Genomic DNA, 19,269 nt, shown 5'->3' on the forward strand with positions numbered 1-19,269 from the left:
TCTGATAACCTTGGTGCTTCCCTACCCCCGAACGGCATGTCGAAACAATTTTTGCTCATCATACCTCGGCTACTAGGCCCTCGATCGTCTCTTTTTTCGCTCCTTGTGGGCTGACGCTCGGACCCAATTCCCCTTCGGTCCGTGCTCTATGGATGGTATCGATCCCGAACCGGCCTTGGCTTATGATCGACGGCTCTCATAGACTTGTCGTCGGCCCTGATGGGGTAAACAGACCTAGAAGGGGCTCCGAGTTAGTCATCCTAGACTTTGATCTTGGACTAGTACCTGTTGTGGACGTCGGCCCAAGTTACCGCTAGGTACTCTACCAAATTTTGTTTTAGCTACTGTGAAGCCAAGGACCTTCGGGAGTTAAGTCCTTGAGTAAATGCCTGAACGGCTTAATCATCTGCGACCGGAGGTAGGTCCATCCGTTCCATCTGGAACCTCGACACAAACTCCCTGAACATCTCATTGTCTCTTTGTTTAACCTTGAAAAGGTCCGATTTTCTGATCTCGACCTTGATGGCCCCAGCATGGGCCTTCACGAAAGCATTTGCAAGCATAGCAAACGAGTCAATGAAATTTAGGGGTAAGTTATGATACCATATCATTGCTCCTTTGGACAAAGTTTCCCCAAACTTCTTCAGTAACACCGACTCGATTTCATCATCTTCCAAGTCGTTCCCTTTGATTGCGCATGTATAGGAGGTCACATGCTCATTCGAATCCGTGGTTCCGTTGTATTTTGGGATATCGGGCATATGAAATCTCTTTGGGATTGGCTTCGATGCCGCGCTCGGAGGAAAAGGCTTCTGGATAAACTTCTTGGAATCCGGCCCTTTCAATATCGGGGGTGCTCCCGGGATTTGATCAACCGTGGAATTGTATGTTTTCACCTTTTTCTCATTGGCCTCAATTTTCTTTTCACCTGACTTCACCCGCTTCGTTAATGCTTCGAGCATTCTCATCATTTCGGGACTGACCCCGGGCTCAGCCTCACCCGGTCTCTCGGTGATATGTTCATTTCTTCGGATATTTTCCCAGGATTGTTCGGGCTCAATCCTACTGGGGGCGTGGCTTTGATTCTGTAGTTGCGCCATCACCGCCAGTTGAGCCTGCAACATTTCAAAGATTAACCGTAGCCTCACCTCATTGCCTTCGCCTTCGGGCGCTTCTCGAGCCGTTGGTCGGGGTCCCCGGCGAATGCTGTTTTCGGGGTCAATTGGCAGATTGACGTCGACGGCCACTTGTGAGTTAGCATCGACCGGATCGGCAACTGGGACTCCGCTGGGGTCAGTAGGAGGCACCTCGTTGCTAGGCACCAGGTTGTTATTTTCACCATGATGGTCAGACTCAGCATCAACGTTCAAGTGGGCAGGCTGAGAAATTGACATTTTTAAACTGACCTGAAATTAAAACTTTAAAGAACAATCATAAAATAGAGTGTGTTATGGAGATTTGTATCAAATCACTACTATTATCCTTAGTCCCACGGTGGGCGCCAAACTGTTTACCAATTAAATTTGTACGCGGTTTTAAGGATATGTTGATTGATTCAACACAAATAATCAGGAATATTAGATAAACAGGTTAAAGACAAAATGAATAGTCAAACCAATTGTGATGTTATGGCCTGGCTTAAACTTAGGTTGAACAGTAGTTTGCCCTCGATCGGACCCTTGGTTCGAAGCCAATTGTGAATGAAGGACAACAATAAAGTAAGAACATTGCAATAGCTAGAAAGCAGAAAAATAAATTTGTATTGCCTTGGTTTGCGTGTTACAAATGTGTGTTATCAAAGAAAAACTTCCCTTTTATATAATAGGAGAATTTTATCCCTAGTATAGGTCTAAAATGGTAAAAACCCTTCTTTCTCGTTAATTACATATTCATAACTGACATCGGGCAAGATCTGCGCCGTGATATCCGGTTAGGTACGGATATCACGGCCTTCTGTTAGTCGTGCGTAACTGTTTGCCATATTTTCCGAGGTCTTAGAGCTCGTTTCGGGTTCGAGGGGCGTTGCTTTATCACGCCTGACGATGAGCACATTTTTCACCTCTCAAGGGTCTCGGTACAAAAGGCTCCAAGCCTCGATTTCAACCTCGTGTGTCTGTGCCCTCCTTCCGTCCTCTTCACCGGAAAATCGGGGCATGCATTGTCTCGGATTTTACCTATATACAGTAATACAGTCAATCTTGGTTGAAATTGTTGCGCTTAGATTCTTTCCCAACCATAAAAGCCAAAGTTTTGACAAAGTGTACTCGCCACAAAAAAGAATTCAAGAGAGGGGGGTAATGGTCCACACACGTGTCATGACGCCTTAATAGTCCCCAAAACAAAATGTATTAGGCGCACAAGGGCAGGCGTTCGGATCGAATATGAAAGTTTTTTTTCTTTAGCTTATCAAGGTTTATGAAATTAGAGAGACATGAAAAAAGTTCGAAAAAAATCGAATTCCATGTAAGAAATGAAGTTCCAAAGTTTAGATTACAGATAAAGAATACTACTCTAATTGATAAAAGTCATGTTTCACACACAATATGTATTCTCCTACAGTTAATCAATATACATCTCTTAGCAAGCTGTGTGACAATTATCGAGATTCTTTGATCACCTATAAGCAAACTAGAAGCTGACCAACAATTAGACTGCCACTCAAGTTAGCTGGCCAATTTTTTCAAGTTGCTCGACATAAGAGAAAAGAGCCTAAAGCAAGAAGTATTCATCGATAAGTACAAGAACCAGAACTGGTCAAGTTGGTGTGCTTGCCTAGGTTCTTGCCTCTGAGAATAACTTCACATGAGATATGAATGTAGAACTTGGGATTCACCAGCCTTCCCAATATATTGGCCCTTGACCTCATTAGGATTGTTAAGTTGAGCGGCACAGAGACAGCTTGAATCCGGTCTTTAGCATCACTAAGAAGTGGAATCGCGCCATAAAGGGGAATTTGGTGTCCTTGAAGAATAGCCACCACTATCCGGTTACTCTTCCTTGGCTGATAAAACTTCTTCATCTACTTAAAGCATTAAAAAGACATTAGACTGAGCAAGGAGAGAAAGAAATACTAGGAACTGCATCAACAAAAACTCTTGGTGTTAGCAGTGGTACTCTTTATTCAAACAAAAACATGTAATTTAATTTGTTGACTCTGTTCTAGATAAGAGCATCAAATAATTTCATCTCAAATATTTTTCTTAAATAAAAAGACTGAAATTCATGGACGAAATATACTGAACCAATGGAAAGTACGCACTCATCCTTAACCAATTTTGAGTTCGAGTACTAGGTATAGTCGTCTTTGATTGGAAGCGCCTTAGCCTCCAATGTAGACTTTCCCGGCGCGAATCCGAATTTAGTCGGGTCCCAATGCGGATACCAAACACCGAAATCCAAAAAGAATGTTACTCCTGTTCTTCAAATTAAATGCTAGGTTCATTTCTAGATAGTCAATCTTCACCTTCTTCACCTTGAGATTATATCATGGTAAATTACCTTTTGACGAGGCAATTACCAAGTTTGGCAACCAGTCAGCCTCTAGATACAATTGTTGTCAAAGACCTAAATGTGACTATTCATCATACTTTTAGTGAAGGTGAGGTTGCTTGTAATCTGTGGAAGAAGTTTGGTTTGCCTTTGGGTATTAGACATCAAAAATGGTCTGTTAAGAGGATTCTTCAAGAGTGGTGGGAGGTGAAGCCTAATAACAGCATTCATATGCTTCTGCTACATATTGTTCCTATTATTATTTTTTGGGAAATCTGGAAAAGTTGGACCTCTTGCAAGTTTGGAGATAAAAAAAGATTTATGCTAATTAATATGGAGCAGAAGGTTAGCTGGACAATTCAAGCAGCAGTGACAGTTGCCTTTCCTAACTGCAAACTTAATTGGCCTTGGGTGAAAGTCTGTGAAGAGGTGGAGAGGATGCACCCAGTAATGAAAGTCACATGGACTAAACCAATAGGAGATATGGTGAAAGTAAATACAGATGGTAGTTTTATGGACATTGGGAAAGCAGGTATAGGAGGGGTGGTAAAAGACTCTAATGGAGATCTCCTCATGGCTTTCTCAATACCTATTCAATGTAAAGGCAACAACGAGGCAGAAGCTGTAGCAGCTAACATTGATGGACTAGGCTACATCAGATTTCATCTAGAGCTTGATTCTCTGATTGTGGCCAACATGATTACAGAAGGATGTACCAAGAACGTAAAGATGAAGCAGATCATTAGAGATGCCAAAAGAAGTATCAACTAAGCAGAAGTTGTGGTCTCTCACTGCAATAGAGAAGCCAATCAGGTGGCTGACGCGTTAGCCAAAAGAGCTGCAATCTCTGGCAACAGTTCCTATTTCTACAATTTTCAGAATCTCCCTAAAGACTGCCTTTCCTACTAGATAAATGGCAATTGCCTAGTATAAGAAGTAGATATGACACAAAGGTAACTTTTTTGTAAGCTAATTCATTTAGTTTTTTTTATGGAAGAGTAGTTGTAAATTTCTGTATCTTCCATGGATTTTTTGAAGATTGTCTTAGCAACAGTCTTGTGTATATGGAAGGTCAGGTCTATGCCCCTTTTCTTTTGTTATCTTTACCTTCTATATACATGCCACATGGTAAGGGTCAAGCCAAACCTCCCAACGCCTCAGTAACCTTTCCTGGGTGATGGCTTAAAGGGAAAAAAAAATCTTCACCTTCTTTGACGAACATTTTAAAATTATTTCTCTCTGTAATTAACAAAAAGTAAGTCATCTTGTTGTAATTACACTACCAACTGGACCGGGTTATTCCAGGAAACCAGCCAGACCAACCTGAGAAAAGGGGGCCCAATACTGGCCCAATTAGAAGACCAGGCCTAAGCTAGTGCCTATATTTCCAGCCCGTGAAATTGGCATGGCCTGGACCGAATGGTATGTCCTAGGGCATCTTTTTCTTATTTGACTACTAGTTGACCAACGAGCAAATGGGAACTCCAAGCAAAGGATTGACCTCCAAAGAATTTGAACATCAGTTTTAAGATTCAAATTGTCATTTTCCTTGTATTAAATTTTATCAAGTAATTGTCAGCTTTTCTTTGATAACATCACTTGTCAATAAAATTTGAGAATTCAACTTAAAGATAACTTCATAATTTTTTTATGTTTTTTCTTCATTATTCTTATACTTCAAATTCAGTTTTACTTTTCAAACATACATTGTTAAAATTTTATAAAACAAATAAAGAAAAGCTCAAAGAGCACAAATATACATTTTTAACCCTGCCATTGAGAGTTAAGCCACTCTTCTATAAGTATTTAAACTTAAGCCAAAGTAAATATAATTTGTATAGTAACACCCTCCATACAATAGCCTTCTGACGTGCTTCTTCTATGTATCTGCTGCATCTTTTTTTTCTTTCTTCTTCTTCTATTTAAGCCGTTATGCTTTATGAAGATAGCTTTACCCATTCCAGTAGTCTTTCATTTTCTTCTCTTAGAATATAAAGTTGCAAGCATTCTATGAATAATAAAATTGAACTTCATCACCATGTCCGGTACCGGACCGGTACCCGAACTTCTTTTATCTTTTTAAATTTAAAATCTAGCCGTTTCTGTACCGTTAGCCAAGCAAAAAACGGCTATTTTTGCCTCCCTAACCCCCAACATCCCCCATACCCCCTAATTTATGTTTTTAATCCCTAAGTTTGTTCAAATATACTTTGGCCCTATTTTAAAACTATGAATATCCCATTTCATTCTTTCAATTTTCATTCAAAAACTCTCATATCTCTCTAATTCTCTATCTCTAATTGCAATTAACGTCGGCGTTTAGTATATTCATTCCAATTCATATTAATTTTTGCATTTATTTTTGTTATATTTGTATTGCTATTTGTTGTAAGTTTAATTATTTATTATTAAAAATGGCTCATAAACTAGTAAAACAATATGTAATAGGTCTACTAAGGGTAATGCTAGGGAGGGGGGGTCCTCATTTTAAAACAAATCCTAACCAGTACGGGTTTAGGAGTTACATACAAGAAACGTATAATCCTTCTTCTCCAAGTTTTCCTAGAACAACTGTTAGAAATAATATTTGCGATGAAGACTTGCTGAAATATTTGAAGAGAAGAAACTTTGGCCTTTCAGAAATAATTCAAGAAGATGCCTATAGTGAAATACTATCTACCGGAGACAACGGGGACGCAGAAGAACAAGTGCTATCAATTTCAAGCGAAAAACCAATAGAAATTATTGAACAATTCCGTAAATTGTAAAAAAAATATGTAATTTTTTTTTTATAAGTATTGAAATAAAAGTATTGAATTTTTTCGTCTATTAAAGTTTGTTTGTATTTAAATATAATTTATTTTTAAATTTTTAATTTAAAATTACCCCTAACTACCAAAAACAAAAACTCAATTCTAGGATACAATGCCCTAAAATTTGAACTGAACTTTTTTCATTTTAGAGCCCTAAAGATTGAACTAAAAAGAACTAAAGTCCTGAAATTTGAAGTGAAAAAACTTAATTTCAGGACATAATATTCTAAAGTTTGAACCTAAAATAAAACCTCAAGACTCAAAAGTCTTGAAGTATAAACTGGAATAACTTAATTTCAAGCCACATTGTCCTGAAGTTTGATCAGAAAAAATTAAATTTCAGGACACAAAGTGCTAAAGTTTAACTAAAAGAACTGACCTTCAAGATAATTTCCTTAAATTTGAACCTCTAGAGCTGACTTAGAATATAGTTCAATCTTTGATTTATTTATTTTTTCGAAACAGAGCATGATATGTCCTAGCTAACTAATCTTCATCGTTCTTATGTCATCAACATACTACATAGCTAAAACCTATCTTCTATTTTTACCTACGGTGAATTCAAGTGTACTTCTGCAATATAACTTTAAAATGTTTTCTGACCTCATACACAAAGATAATATTTTGGGTCTAGTTTGGAGGAATGAAAAGCATTATGAAAGAAACATTAAAAGCTAAAGAAAGAGTTTCATATGGAAGCACAGGTATTCTTAAGAATAAACTTGATAGAAACACTATTCACACGGTAACATTCATTAGTGGGTGTAGAGATAAAAGAGCAGAGGGTAAAAAGGTCTTTGTAATTAAAAATTACTTTCTTCATTCATTTTTACTTGTCCACTATGCTAAAAATATATTTTTACCTTAACTTGTCCATTTTAGCAAATCAAGAGAAAACCAAGTTTTTTTCTGTTTTATCCTAATCATTAACTACAGTCAAACCTCTTTATAACAGCCGCGTTTGTTCCGACATTTTTCAGATGTTATAGTGAAATGCTATTATAGAGAACATATATTATAGCATAATATAAAAGATTGGTTTCTAGAAAATTTGGCTTTTATAGTGAATGATTGTTATATAGAGACGTTGTTATAGAGAGGTTTGACTATACTCATTTCCCAAGACTTCTTAAAATGCTATCATTATTATGGGTATTATGGTTATATACTCATTTATTATTTCTTAAGAGCGTGTTAAGTCCATTATGGGCAAGTAAAAGTGAACAAAGGGAGTAGTTATTTTTTGCTTCGCATCAAAAAACGGTGGCCAAAGGCTAAATACCAGGCCAAAAAGTGGCCAGCCCCCATGATTTCTACAAGCTCAAAAAGTAGGATCGAGTAATGGTCCTTGGGCATGGGCCGGTCCCTACCCACATAATTTCAACTTGCCCAAGCAAGCCCGAGTAAGTTATGTTCACTAGTTAATAAAATTTAGACTCATCTCGAAGAATTTTAAATATTGCACTTGTAACCCATTGAAACTTAATGCTCCCCGTCTCAATTTAAGTGGCATAGTTCGAATATCGAGAATTAAACTTCATAATTTTGATCATAAATTTATATATAAATTTTTGGAGTTTTTTTTTAATTTATATATTTGAAAACTATGTAAAAAGTACTATTAAGTCACAAAACTAACAAATCAAAATATTTAAAAGAAATAAAAAATCGCAATCAAAGAAAAACTCATTTGACTCTAAAAAATCAAACGGCGGGAGTAATTTTTTTAGGTTTTTTATTCATATTCTTCAATTTTAGTTAATTCTTTAAAACAAATACATTGCTAAAATTTAAAAAACAAACAAAAAAACTCAAGCCCAACCTAGGCCCAAGGGCCATCATTTAGTACGACTACATAATTGTCCTTGGGCATGGGCCGATTCCTACCAACAAAATTATTCAACTGGCCCGAGTAAGTTGAGCCAGCCCTAGCTTGACATAGGGTTAGCCCGATCACGCCCAGTCCTAGTCTCATTATGCAGTCTACTTTTACTTCAAAGTATACAGGCATTTAAAAGTTTCATTTCAAAAGATTTGTCAAGAAGATTTTCGTCAAGAATGATCTTTTATGCGACGTTATAGCACTTTGATTTATACCCAAAGTGGTATAATGGTAACGCACAGTAATTCTGTACATTCTTGATGCAAATTTTCTTGATAAATAACTTTTTCCTTAAAGAAATAATGTACTAGAGTTGGTTATCGACTCTAGATAAACCATAAAATTCAATTTGACATAACCTGTGGTCCTTCAATCCGCTCTTAAGTTCGCCTAATTTTACAACCAAAATACAGTATAAGGAATCATGCTAAGACAGAAGGCCTGTTGGAGCCAGTAGTCACAACTAGTGGTGGCACAATATGGTTAAAAGAGAACAGTTATTTATCCATATTATCCACTAAAAAATGTGTTGGATAATGAACTTTTTAAAAACAGGTCAAATATGGATAAGAACCATATTATCCATTTAGAAAATAGATAAACAATGAATAATTAATGGGTTTAACTTTTACATTTGTAAGGCTCAAATTGAGGGTTCCGCAAATTTGGTAGACTAGGAATTATCCCAAAAGTGATCATATTCAAGAAGTAATGGATAATATGGATATCCATATTATCCGCCGGTTAACCCGTATTTTATCCGTATTTAATATGGGTTGGGTCAGATAATATATTCATTTTTGCTTTACCTGTTTTCGACCCGAACCATATCTGACACGACCCGCCCGTTTGCCACCTCTCACAACTAACATTTAGGGAGATAGGCGCAGATATTAAAGCTCTTTCCCCTTAACTTTATGCTTATATTACGGTAGTGCTAGCTCGAGTGACTTGGAGAGTTTGCAAGAAAAATGTTTGCAAAAAACTGTAGTCCTAGTAAATCAAAAAAGCTGTAGTGTTTGATGAAAACATTAGCAGAAAAAATCAGTTGAACCTTTTTTTTTTTGGGAATTATCGAAACTTCAACCATTTGTATGCAAGAATTTCTTTGTAAAAAATGTCTCCATCAAAATATTATTGTCTTTAGGGTACGTAGTGACAGGCAGCTGACCTTGGCTTTGCTCCTTATCCCGTTTCCTTGCTATAGAAAACGTGAGTCCGGAACCAAAATGTGGTTCTTTTGGACTCAAAAAATCAAAATATATGGGGAAAAAAATTGAAAACCAAAATATATATAACGCCGAAGTTTTAGGCGCTATACCTTAACGGCCGTTTACCCAGTTAAGTATAGCGCCCTAATATAAGGCGCTATATTTGAACATAAAATGAGCGGGAAGGTATAGCGTCTTAATATAAGGCGCTATACCTAGATAAAAGCGCGTCCACTCTCCTTCCTCACCAAACCAGTGAGCTTTCCTCCCCCATTAAATTTAGACAAACAACCCCCCCCCCCCTCCATTTTTAAGCAAAAACAACTCGGTTGGAGCCCACCGGTCCCACAAAAAGTGTAGATTCTCGGTCCCACATCCTAGCTAAGGCGTTATTTCTCGGTCTCACATCCTAGCTAAAGTGTTATCTCGTAGTGGGTTGCTCGTTTCGGCTCCAAATCACCAAATCTTCAAGTTTCCAAAAATTTAAAATCGAGGTATTCCGACTTAGTTTTTGTTAAAACTAATGTATAAAAAATCCCTATTAGTTGTTTTTAATGTGTTCTATGTTATTTCGTGATTGTTTTGCGATTTAATTAATTTATTATTTTTTATCCCGGCTAAATTATTAGTGTGCTAAAAAATTAGTAAAATAGAGAAAATATTATTAGTTGTTAAAAAAAATGTTAATTAGTTATTTTTACTATGGTATATGTTTTTTCGTGATTGTTTTGTGATTAAATTAAATTGTTGTTTTTATCCAGCTTAGATTATTTATTTACTAAAAGACTAGTAAAATAGATAAATTGTTACTTTAGTTCCCTGTAATGGTATCTTGTGCCCTAATGTAGTGCTCGTATTCGTAATGTAGTGCCCTTTAGCATAGTATCTTTGTAATTATTGAAATTAATCATTTAAGTATCTGTTAAACCCAAAAATATCTCAAAAAAGCTGATAGTTCAAACACAAATTCTCTCCAATTCTAGTCAAAAAACGTAAGAAAATAACATGAGAAAACAACAATATTTGTCAAACTAAGTATTGTTATATAAATATTTAATAATTAAATCCTGTATAGTTATGAAAATTAATTATAGTAAAAAATAGGTGAGTAACAAACAAACATATAAAATAATAAAACTAACATATAAAATAAGAAACAAACATATTAAATAATAAACAAACATATAAAATATTAAAGTAACATATAAAATTATAATATAGAAAATGTATCAATCTAATTAACAATATAGTAAAAATATCGAATAAATTTTAATATTAAAGGTATTGCAATATATTTAAAGATGTTAAGCAATGAAAAAGAAAAATACTTTAATTAATATTGTTCAATTTACAGTAGTAGTCATGGAGGTTCCGCCTGTGCATCCCGGACCTGCCTCGCTAGAGCTACTGTTGCTACAGGCCGAGCATAGATCTTCGTACATATGGGAGGGGCAGTTATTGGCCCAGACGTTCCGTGCTAGAAGAGTAGACGATATGTGGGACTTTCTTAGGGTCCACCATCTCCATCCCCGTATAGTCTGACGCCTTCAAGATACGAATTTCTATAGGATTATTGAGATCGGCCGATTGCAGACGGATTGGTCATTGATCACGGCTTTGATAGAGCGGTGGCGACGTACATATTTCATTTATCCATTGGCGAGGCTACTATCACGCTTCAGGACGTGGAAGTTCTATATGGGCTGCCGGTTGATGGACATCCTATAACTTTACCGCATGCTATCAGAGATTATACGGGATTGCAGTACCTGGAGATGTTACAGCGGCTCACCAGTTTCCAGCCAGCGGATGAGGCTGCATTGGTAGGGGCTAGTCGTTTGCGGTTGACGCCCGTCCGGCTGCATCTGAAGGCGATGCATACGGATGATACACCGGATCTTCATATTAACCGGTACACGAGGTTGTTGATGCTGCTTATGTTTAGGGGGTATTGTTCCCGAACACTTCGGGAAACCTAGCCAGCTTGAGATTTCTTCATCATCTTGAGCGGCTACATGATTACAGTTGTTCTTGGTTACTTGTATAGCAGATGTGTCGGGCTAGCATGGGCACCCAGCGAGACGTTGCCGGATTTTTGCAGCTACTGCAGGTGAAAACATAGTCAATGATTTTCATGATTATAACATATATAGTAAAAATATACCTTAAATTTTACGTCCATATTGTATATTAGGTTTGGGCCTGGGAGCGGTTCCTGCAGTTGCAGCCACCTCTACCACCCTTCGCTCTGGATGTACCACCTCCACCGTTTCTCCCTTTAGCTAGGAGGTGGGTTGGTAGGTGGGGATACGGACGCGAGTACGAGACTCGACATAATCTCCCCTATTGCAAGGATTTGTTGGAGGGCGCGCAGATAAATGTATACTTAAGTTTATTTGGCCTGGCTTTATATGTATTGTGTATACTCACGGTTCCTGTTTTTACTTAATAATTCATTTGGAGGCCATACCGCGACGAGACAATAGCTGGTTTGCCCGATTATTGCTCGACCGGCCGAATTATGTAGAGCTCTTCCGTCCCGTTGATGTATATTGTCGAGCATCATGCCACCGAGCGAGTCCTTCACTAGTTTGGTCAACCGCAGCTTGTACCTCCACCGCCCGCTTGGCTCCACTGGTGGCCCACGATGGTACTGCTCTGGCGGCACATAATCAGCCTCGTATCCTAAGCGCTCATCTTCTCAGGCTCGCCTCAATGTCTGGGAAGCCAGATCGGTAACCTGCCGGCCATACCTGTGCAAAGCGGCCGCTCCCTCGCCTGTATATTGCTGCATCTGCAGTCCAGTGGAGCCAAGCAGGCGGTGGAGGTACAAGTTGTGGTCGACGAAACTGGCGAAGGACTCGAACGGTGGCATGATGCTCGACAATATCGAGACACGTCAACGGGACGGAAGAGCTCCACATAATTCGGTCGGTCGAGCAATAATCGGGCAAACCAGCTATTATCTCGTCGATGTATGGTCCAAATGAACTATTAAGTAAAAACAGGAACCGTGAGTATACACAACACATATAAAGCCATGCCAAGTAAACTTAAGTATACATTTACATGTGCGCCCTCCAGCAAATCCAACAAATCTCTGCAATAGGGGAGATTATGTCGAGCCTCGTACTCGCGTTCGTATCCCAGCCAATCAACACACCTCCTAGCTAAAGGGAGAAACAGTGGAGGTGGTGCATCCGGAGCGAAGGGTGGTAGAGGTGGCTGCAACTGCAGGAACTGCTCCCAGGCCCAAACCTAATATATAATGTGGACGTAAAATTTAAGGTATATTTTTACTATGTATGTTATAATCATGAAAATAATTGACTATGTTTACACCTGCATCAGCGGCAAAAATCCGGCAACGTCTCATTGGGTGCCCATGCTAGCCCGGCACATCTGCATATACAAGTAACCAAAAATAGTTGCACCCCAGCTGTAATCAGGTAAATCATCTAGCCGCTCAAGATGATGAAGAAATCTCAAGCTGACTAGGTTTCCCGAAGTGTTCGGCAACAATACCCCTCCAAACATAAGCAGCATCAACAACCTCGTGTACCGGTTAATATGAAGATCTGGTGTATCATCCGTAATGTCCGCATGCATCGCCTCCAGATGCAGCCGGACGGGCGTCAACTGCAGACGACTAGCCCCAACCAATGCAGCCTCATCCGCTGGCTGAAAACCGGTAAGTCGCTGCAACATCTTCAGGTACTGCAATCCCGTATAATCTCTGTTAGCATATCTCTCAATTTCTGATAGTAGCCTCGCCAATGGGTAAATGAAATGTGTGCGTCTCCGGTCGCCACCGCTCTATCAAAGCCGTGATCAATGACCAATCCAGCTGCAACCGGTCGATCTCAATAATCCTATACAAACTCGTATCTTGAAGGCGTCTAACTATATGGGGATGGAGATGGTGGGCCCTAAGAAAGTCCCACATATCATCTACTCTTCTAGCACGGAACGTCTGGGCCAATAACTGCCCCTCTCATATGTACGAAGACCTATGCTCGGCCTGTAGCAACAGTAGCCCTAGCGAGGCCGGTCCGGGATGCACAAGCAGAACCTCCATGACTACTACTGTAAATTGAACAATATTAATTAAAGTATTTTTCTTTTTCATTGCTTAACATCTTTAAATATATTGCAATACCTTTAATATTAAAATTTATTCGATATTTTTACTATATTGTTAATTAGGTTGATACATTTTCTATATTATAATTTTATATGTTACTTTAATATTTTAGATGTTTGTTTATTATTTAATATGTTAGTTTATTATTTTATATGTTAGTTTTATTATTTTATATGTTTGTTTGTTACTCACCTATTTTTGACTATAATAAAATTAAATAATTAATTTTCATAACTATACATGATTTAATTATTAAATATTCATATAACAATACTTAGTTTGACAAATATTATTGCTTTCTTATGTTATTTTCTTACGTTTGTTAATTAGAAATTTAGAGAGTTTGTGTTCGAACTATCAGCTTTTTTGAAATATTTTTGGGTTTAACAGATACTTAAATGATTAATTTCAATAACTACAAAGATACTACGCTAAAGGGTACTGCATTTTACTACACTAAAAGGGCACTATATTACAAATACGAGTACTACATTAGGGCAAAAGATACCACTACAGGGAACTAAAGTAATAATTTATCTATTTTACTAGTATTTTAGCAAATAAATAATCTAAACCGGATAAAAATAACAAATTAATTTAATCATAAAATAATCACGAAAAAATATATACCATAGTAAAAATTAACTAATTAATATTTTTTTTAACAACTAATAACAATTTCTCCATTTTACTAATTTTTTAGCACACTAATAATATAGTCCGGATAAAAAATAACAAATTAATTAAATCGCAAAAAAATCACGAAATAACATTGAGCACATTAAAAACAACTAATAGGCATTTGTTATACATGAGTTTTAACAAAAATGAAGTCGGAATATCTCGATTTTAATTTTTTGGAAACTTGAAGATTTGGTAATTTGGAGCCGAAACGAACAACTCACTACGAGATAACGCCTTAACTAGGATGTGGGACCGAGAATCTACACTTTTTGTGGGACCGGTGGGCTCCAACCGAATTGTTTTTGCTTAAAAATGGGGGAGGGGGGAGAGTGTTTGTCGTTCTTTAATGGGGGCGTTGTTTGTCGTTCTAGGATTGTCGGGTGGGGGAGAAGCTCACCGGTTTGGTGGGGAAGGAGAGTGGACGCGTTTTTATCTAGGTATAGCGTCTTATATTAAGACGTTATTCTATAGCGTCTTAATATAAGGTGATATACCTTCTCGCTCATTTTACGTTCAAATATAGCGCCTTATATTTGGGTGCTATACTTAATTGGGTAAACAACCGTTAAAGTATAACGCCATAAGCTTGGGCGTTTTATATATTTTGGTTTTCAATTTTTTTTCATATATTTTAGTTCTTTGAATCCAAAAGAACCACATTTTGGTTCGACTCTAGAAAACGTACCAAGGAGACTAAAACACTTTAATCACAACCAAAGTGGGCCTAACCGGTAATAAGGAGCCCGAGTCCTTATTCAATGAGTCTGACTACAGACTTTCTGCAGCCTTTTTCATGCTACATAAAAACATACCAACCAAGGCAACTGGACAAACCACTCTCTCGAGCTCCTCAATTCCCCCCCCCCCCCAAACAAACCATGCACTAGTAGCTAGTCTCACAAAATTATTAAACTTTTATTATTTTATTGTGAGTTTTCCCATCAAGAATTAAACAACCAATTTTTCCACTCACCGGAGCCCTATGCCTAAATGCAAACTCAACTCCGCCTTTAACAGTAAGATTCTGCTCAGAAAAGTGTTTACAGCTAGGCATAAAAAGCTGATTTGCAGACGGTGTAAAATAGAGTAACACTAACTAACGTTAAGGAAAAGAAAAGGGGGATTTCAATTTTCAAATTATGTGACTTACTTGACCAGAGGCAACCTTGAGCATGTAATAGTGAAGCTCAAGTGGTGTAGCTGTGACATGCACGCCGAAAAAAGTTGCAGGGTTCCGGTAATAGATCCTGACCGTCGAATTTAGAGTCAACATGTCCGTTTGCACCCCCGTCCTATCCATCCCTGCTTGCACGTTAAAACTTTCGAACACCATGCTCTGCACCACCATACGATTATAACCCATGTCCTCATTAATTATAGTAAACAATACGTACTGACAAAAGCATAGTGTAATTATTACTGCTATTATCGAAATAAAGCAAAAAGTCCACTGTTCACACTAACAATACTGAGCCAACCCATCTTGGTACTGCAGACTCCATAGCTGGAAAAAGAAACAATGCTTCCAAAATTGTACAACCTCCCTTCTTTTCAATTCTTTCGGCAATATTTTCTTATTAATTTATTTTAAAAAAAATATTACTCATTTTTATATTGAAAATTAACTTAAATTTATTGAAAATCTTTTTATAACCACACAACCACGAGCATCAAAATTTATATAATATTTATACAAATGTTATGACATTGTTCTAAAATCATAGTAAGTTTTAAGAATATTCATTTTTCTTAAATTTCGTACGATAATAGCGCCACATAAAGTCTCGAGACCTTGTAATTTAAAGGAGTTAAATCGGGCTGTATTTATACGAGTAATTGCATGACCGGAAAAGAGTAAAATAGAAATTAACAGCATTCTCACGTACCTTAACAAAGATTTTGGGTTTGTAAGGCACACTTGCAGCCCAAAGGATGAGGGAGAAGATGGTGAAGAGCACAACAAAAGAGAAAAGAAAGCACAGCACATAGAATCTGACATTTCCCTCATCACCAGACTTGCCATCATCTTCTCCTAATTCGTCATCGTTGACGTCTTCATCTGCCGGGTCGTCGTCATTTGTCCTGGGTATTCTCTTCCAGGCAGTAAGCTGATTCCTAGCTGGGTTCTTCAACGAAGCAGAGAACCTGGACGTTGAGGACTCGCGGGAATGGTGAATGGGGGAGCAGTGGTAGTGATGGGCGGGCGACCCGAATGGACTCGACCCGTATGACATTTTCTCAAGATCATGCTGCGAGTGCGATGGACTCTGAACATAGTACAGCGGCCTCCTCGGTGACCGTGGTGGTGAAGATGCGTCGATGCTCGTAACTTCTGAGTCTGATTTGGCATGTATTGTAACCCCCATTGCTAGCTACTGATAGGAAGAAAATGCAATTAATTCTTAATTGTAAAATAAAATAAGATGAGTAAAAAGGTTATGGCTTTAACTAAGGAGAGGTTTTTGCTAGGAAAAATGGGCTAATGAAATATCTATTGGAGGACAATGGGTTTTTAGTAAGGTTTTATTTGTCGATTTTGTGGTTTCCTAGGTTTATGCTGCTACGATACGCCAACCGCGTATTGTTCACGCCTTGGACCATTTGTTAGAACAACATGGCGCTTCCATGAACTCGCCAACGCTTTCGTGTTTTAATTTGTAAACCATAAATTTGATTGTTTGAAATTAAACTGAGATTAATTAGTATTTCTAAGTTATCTAAGATTTGGTATTTACTAGTTTATTTAATTTATGTCTAGTTAGATTTTATTTATCAAATTCATATTATAATAAATTTTGTTAGTCTAGTCAAATTTGGATTGTAGTATTATAAATAGGGGTCTTGATACATATTTTCAATTCTGGAGAGGTAGTTACGATGTAAAGAGATGCAAGAGTTTATGAGTTTTGAAAAAAAATTCTACCACGTTCTTTCTTTAGTTTGATAAATTTCTTCTATATAGCATTTGTTGAATTTTTTGCTTGTGTCTAAATTATTCTTCGGAATATTTCAATCCTTCAAATTGGTATTAGAGCATGTATGAGATCCTGTCTGAGCCGGTAGGAGATCCAAAAAAAATATGGATACTATATTACCTCATTATCCCGATTTTATGTTTGATGGCAAAAATAATTTTGAAACTTGGTATCAACAAATGAAGAATTTTTGTAAAGCTATTGGATTATGGTTTATCATTGGCGGAGGATTTGTGGAACCCCCGGAAGGTACAATACTAACGGCTGAAGAAATTATGCAGTTAGAGAAAATAGACAATTAGATTATAAGGCACGCTACTATCTCGCCATCAAGATCGAATTGTATGTATCTAATAATTTTTTGCATGCAAAGTCATCAAAGGAGACTTGGACAATCTTAGTGAAGTCATATCGAAGAGATGCTGACATAAAGGCGGAGAAAATACAAGAGTTTAAGAGTCAATTTGAGTTGGCTTATATGAGACCAACTGTCAAATAATGTTTTACAAGAATTGAAGATATAGTCAATGGTCTAAAGATCACTAGAGAAGTATTGGAAGAAGTTAGAATTGTTAAAAAAAATATTGCAGACTCTCAATTTAAAGTTTAACAACAAAAAAGTTATTCTTCAGGCTAGCAAAGATCTTAGCACTCTCAGGCTTGATGATTTAGAAGGAAAAAAATTGATGACATACGAGAGATCACTGAATCAACAGAAATATGAGACATTAGATGAGACATTGCAAGAAAAGGATGATTAACCAAAAGAAAAAGAAGGCACACAAATAATGGCGGAAATAAATCAAGAAAGCCAAAATTCAGAAATAGAGGAGAAAAGGAGAGAAGGTACGTGTAATTTTTGTTTGTGATAGAGATTCCATTGAAAGCGAAAAGAAAGTCAAATAATATTCAAATTGATCGGCCAAAAATTTATGTAATTGTTAAAAAGAACGATTTGATTGCAAAGGATGCCCGTCCAAAAGAGGTTGGTGTTTCACCAGAAAAATTATTTGATAGTATTGAAGATGAACCTAGTAATGAAATAAGCAAGATAGTTCATCAAGAGAAAGTTTCTAACGATTTACCCAAGATTGAGGCATAAATAGCTTGGAATCTAGAACCAGAATAATGCATGATTACAGACATTGAAGATGCAATCAATTTCGTACCATTGTTCGAGATTGTATGTTTCAAGGAGCATGATGAAATATTTATTGGTGGCATTACCCTACAACTTATAGAATGGCAAATTGGAGTTGAATGGTTGTACAAGTCCAACTACAAGATAACTGGAGAAGTAGATAATTTCAAAGTAAAGGAAAATTATATTGATGATATTTTGAAGGGATTTTTCACGAGTAAAGACAAATCATATATGAGCAATATTCAAGATAAATTGAAGTTGACTAAAGATGGTACTCATAATTTTGATGCTACATATTTTAGGAAATTATTGGAGAGTCTAAGGTACTTGGCTTCTACAAGGCTTGATGTTACTCATGGCATGCTCAAGTTTGAAGATCTTGGTTTAAGGGAGGTTGTTGGAAATTAAACCAACATTAATTAGTATTCCTAAGTTGTCTAGGATTTGGTATTTACTAGTTTACTTAATTCATGTCTAGTTAGGTTTTATTCACCAAACTCATATTGAAATAGATTTTGTTAGTTTAGTCAAATTTGGATTGTAGTATTATAAATAGGGGTCTTGATACATATTTTCAATTGTAGGGAGGTAGTTACGATGTAGAGAGATTCAAGAGTTTATAAGTTCTGAAAAAGCCTCCGACCATGTTCTCTCCCTAATTTGATAAATTTCTTCTATATAGCCTTTGTCGAATTTTTTGCTTGTGCCTAAATTGTTCTTTGAGATATTTCAATCCTTCATTGATACAAATTCGTGTTGTAATTTGTGAACAATATATTTGATCATTTAATTTTGTAATTCCTTTTTTTCGTCGAATGTTTTTGTTATTCCTTACATATTTATTTATAGTTTTATATATTTTATAAAAAAGTACAAAAAATATAAAATTTTGAAAATAACACGCAAGAACATCTATAACTGTCAATT

The 19,269-nt window shown here is 36.9% G+C and overlaps 1 protein-coding gene across 1 annotated transcript; it reads right to left on the bottom strand.

The window, feature by feature from the left end:
* Nucleotides 1–2,441: 2,441 nt before the first annotated feature.
* Nucleotides 2,442–16,850, bottom strand: LOC107817824 (uncharacterized). Its single transcript, XM_016643742.2, has 3 exons — nucleotides 16,110–16,850; nucleotides 15,374–15,559; nucleotides 2,442–3,019 (listed from the first exon to the last, which is right to left on the bottom strand). The coding sequence occupies exons 1-3, from the start codon at nucleotides 16,587–16,589 to the stop codon at nucleotides 2,726–2,728; spliced, it is 960 nt and encodes a 319-aa protein (XP_016499228.1). The 5' UTR covers nucleotides 16,590–16,850; the 3' UTR covers nucleotides 2,442–2,725.
* Nucleotides 16,851–19,269: the final 2,419 nt, after the last annotated feature.

Source organism: Nicotiana tabacum, chromosome 4 (genome assembly GCF_000715075.1).
Source record: "Nicotiana tabacum cultivar K326 chromosome 4, ASM71507v2, whole genome shotgun sequence".
Classification (NCBI taxonomy): Eukaryota; Viridiplantae; Streptophyta; class Magnoliopsida; order Solanales; family Solanaceae; genus Nicotiana; species Nicotiana tabacum.

Coding starts and splice junctions, on each gene's coding strand:
- LOC107817824 (XM_016643742.2), bottom strand. CDS start 16,589: ATGGGGGTTACAATACATGCCAAATCAGACTCAGAAGTTACGAGCATC. Junction 15,560..16,109: donor AACCCAAAATCTTTGTTAAG/GTACGTGAGAAT, acceptor ATGGTGGTGCAG/AGCATGGTGTTCGAAAGTTT. Junction 3,020..15,373: donor TCAAGGTTGCCTCTGGTCAA/GTAAGTCACATA, acceptor TGCTTTAAGTAG/ATGAAGAAGTTTTATCAGCC.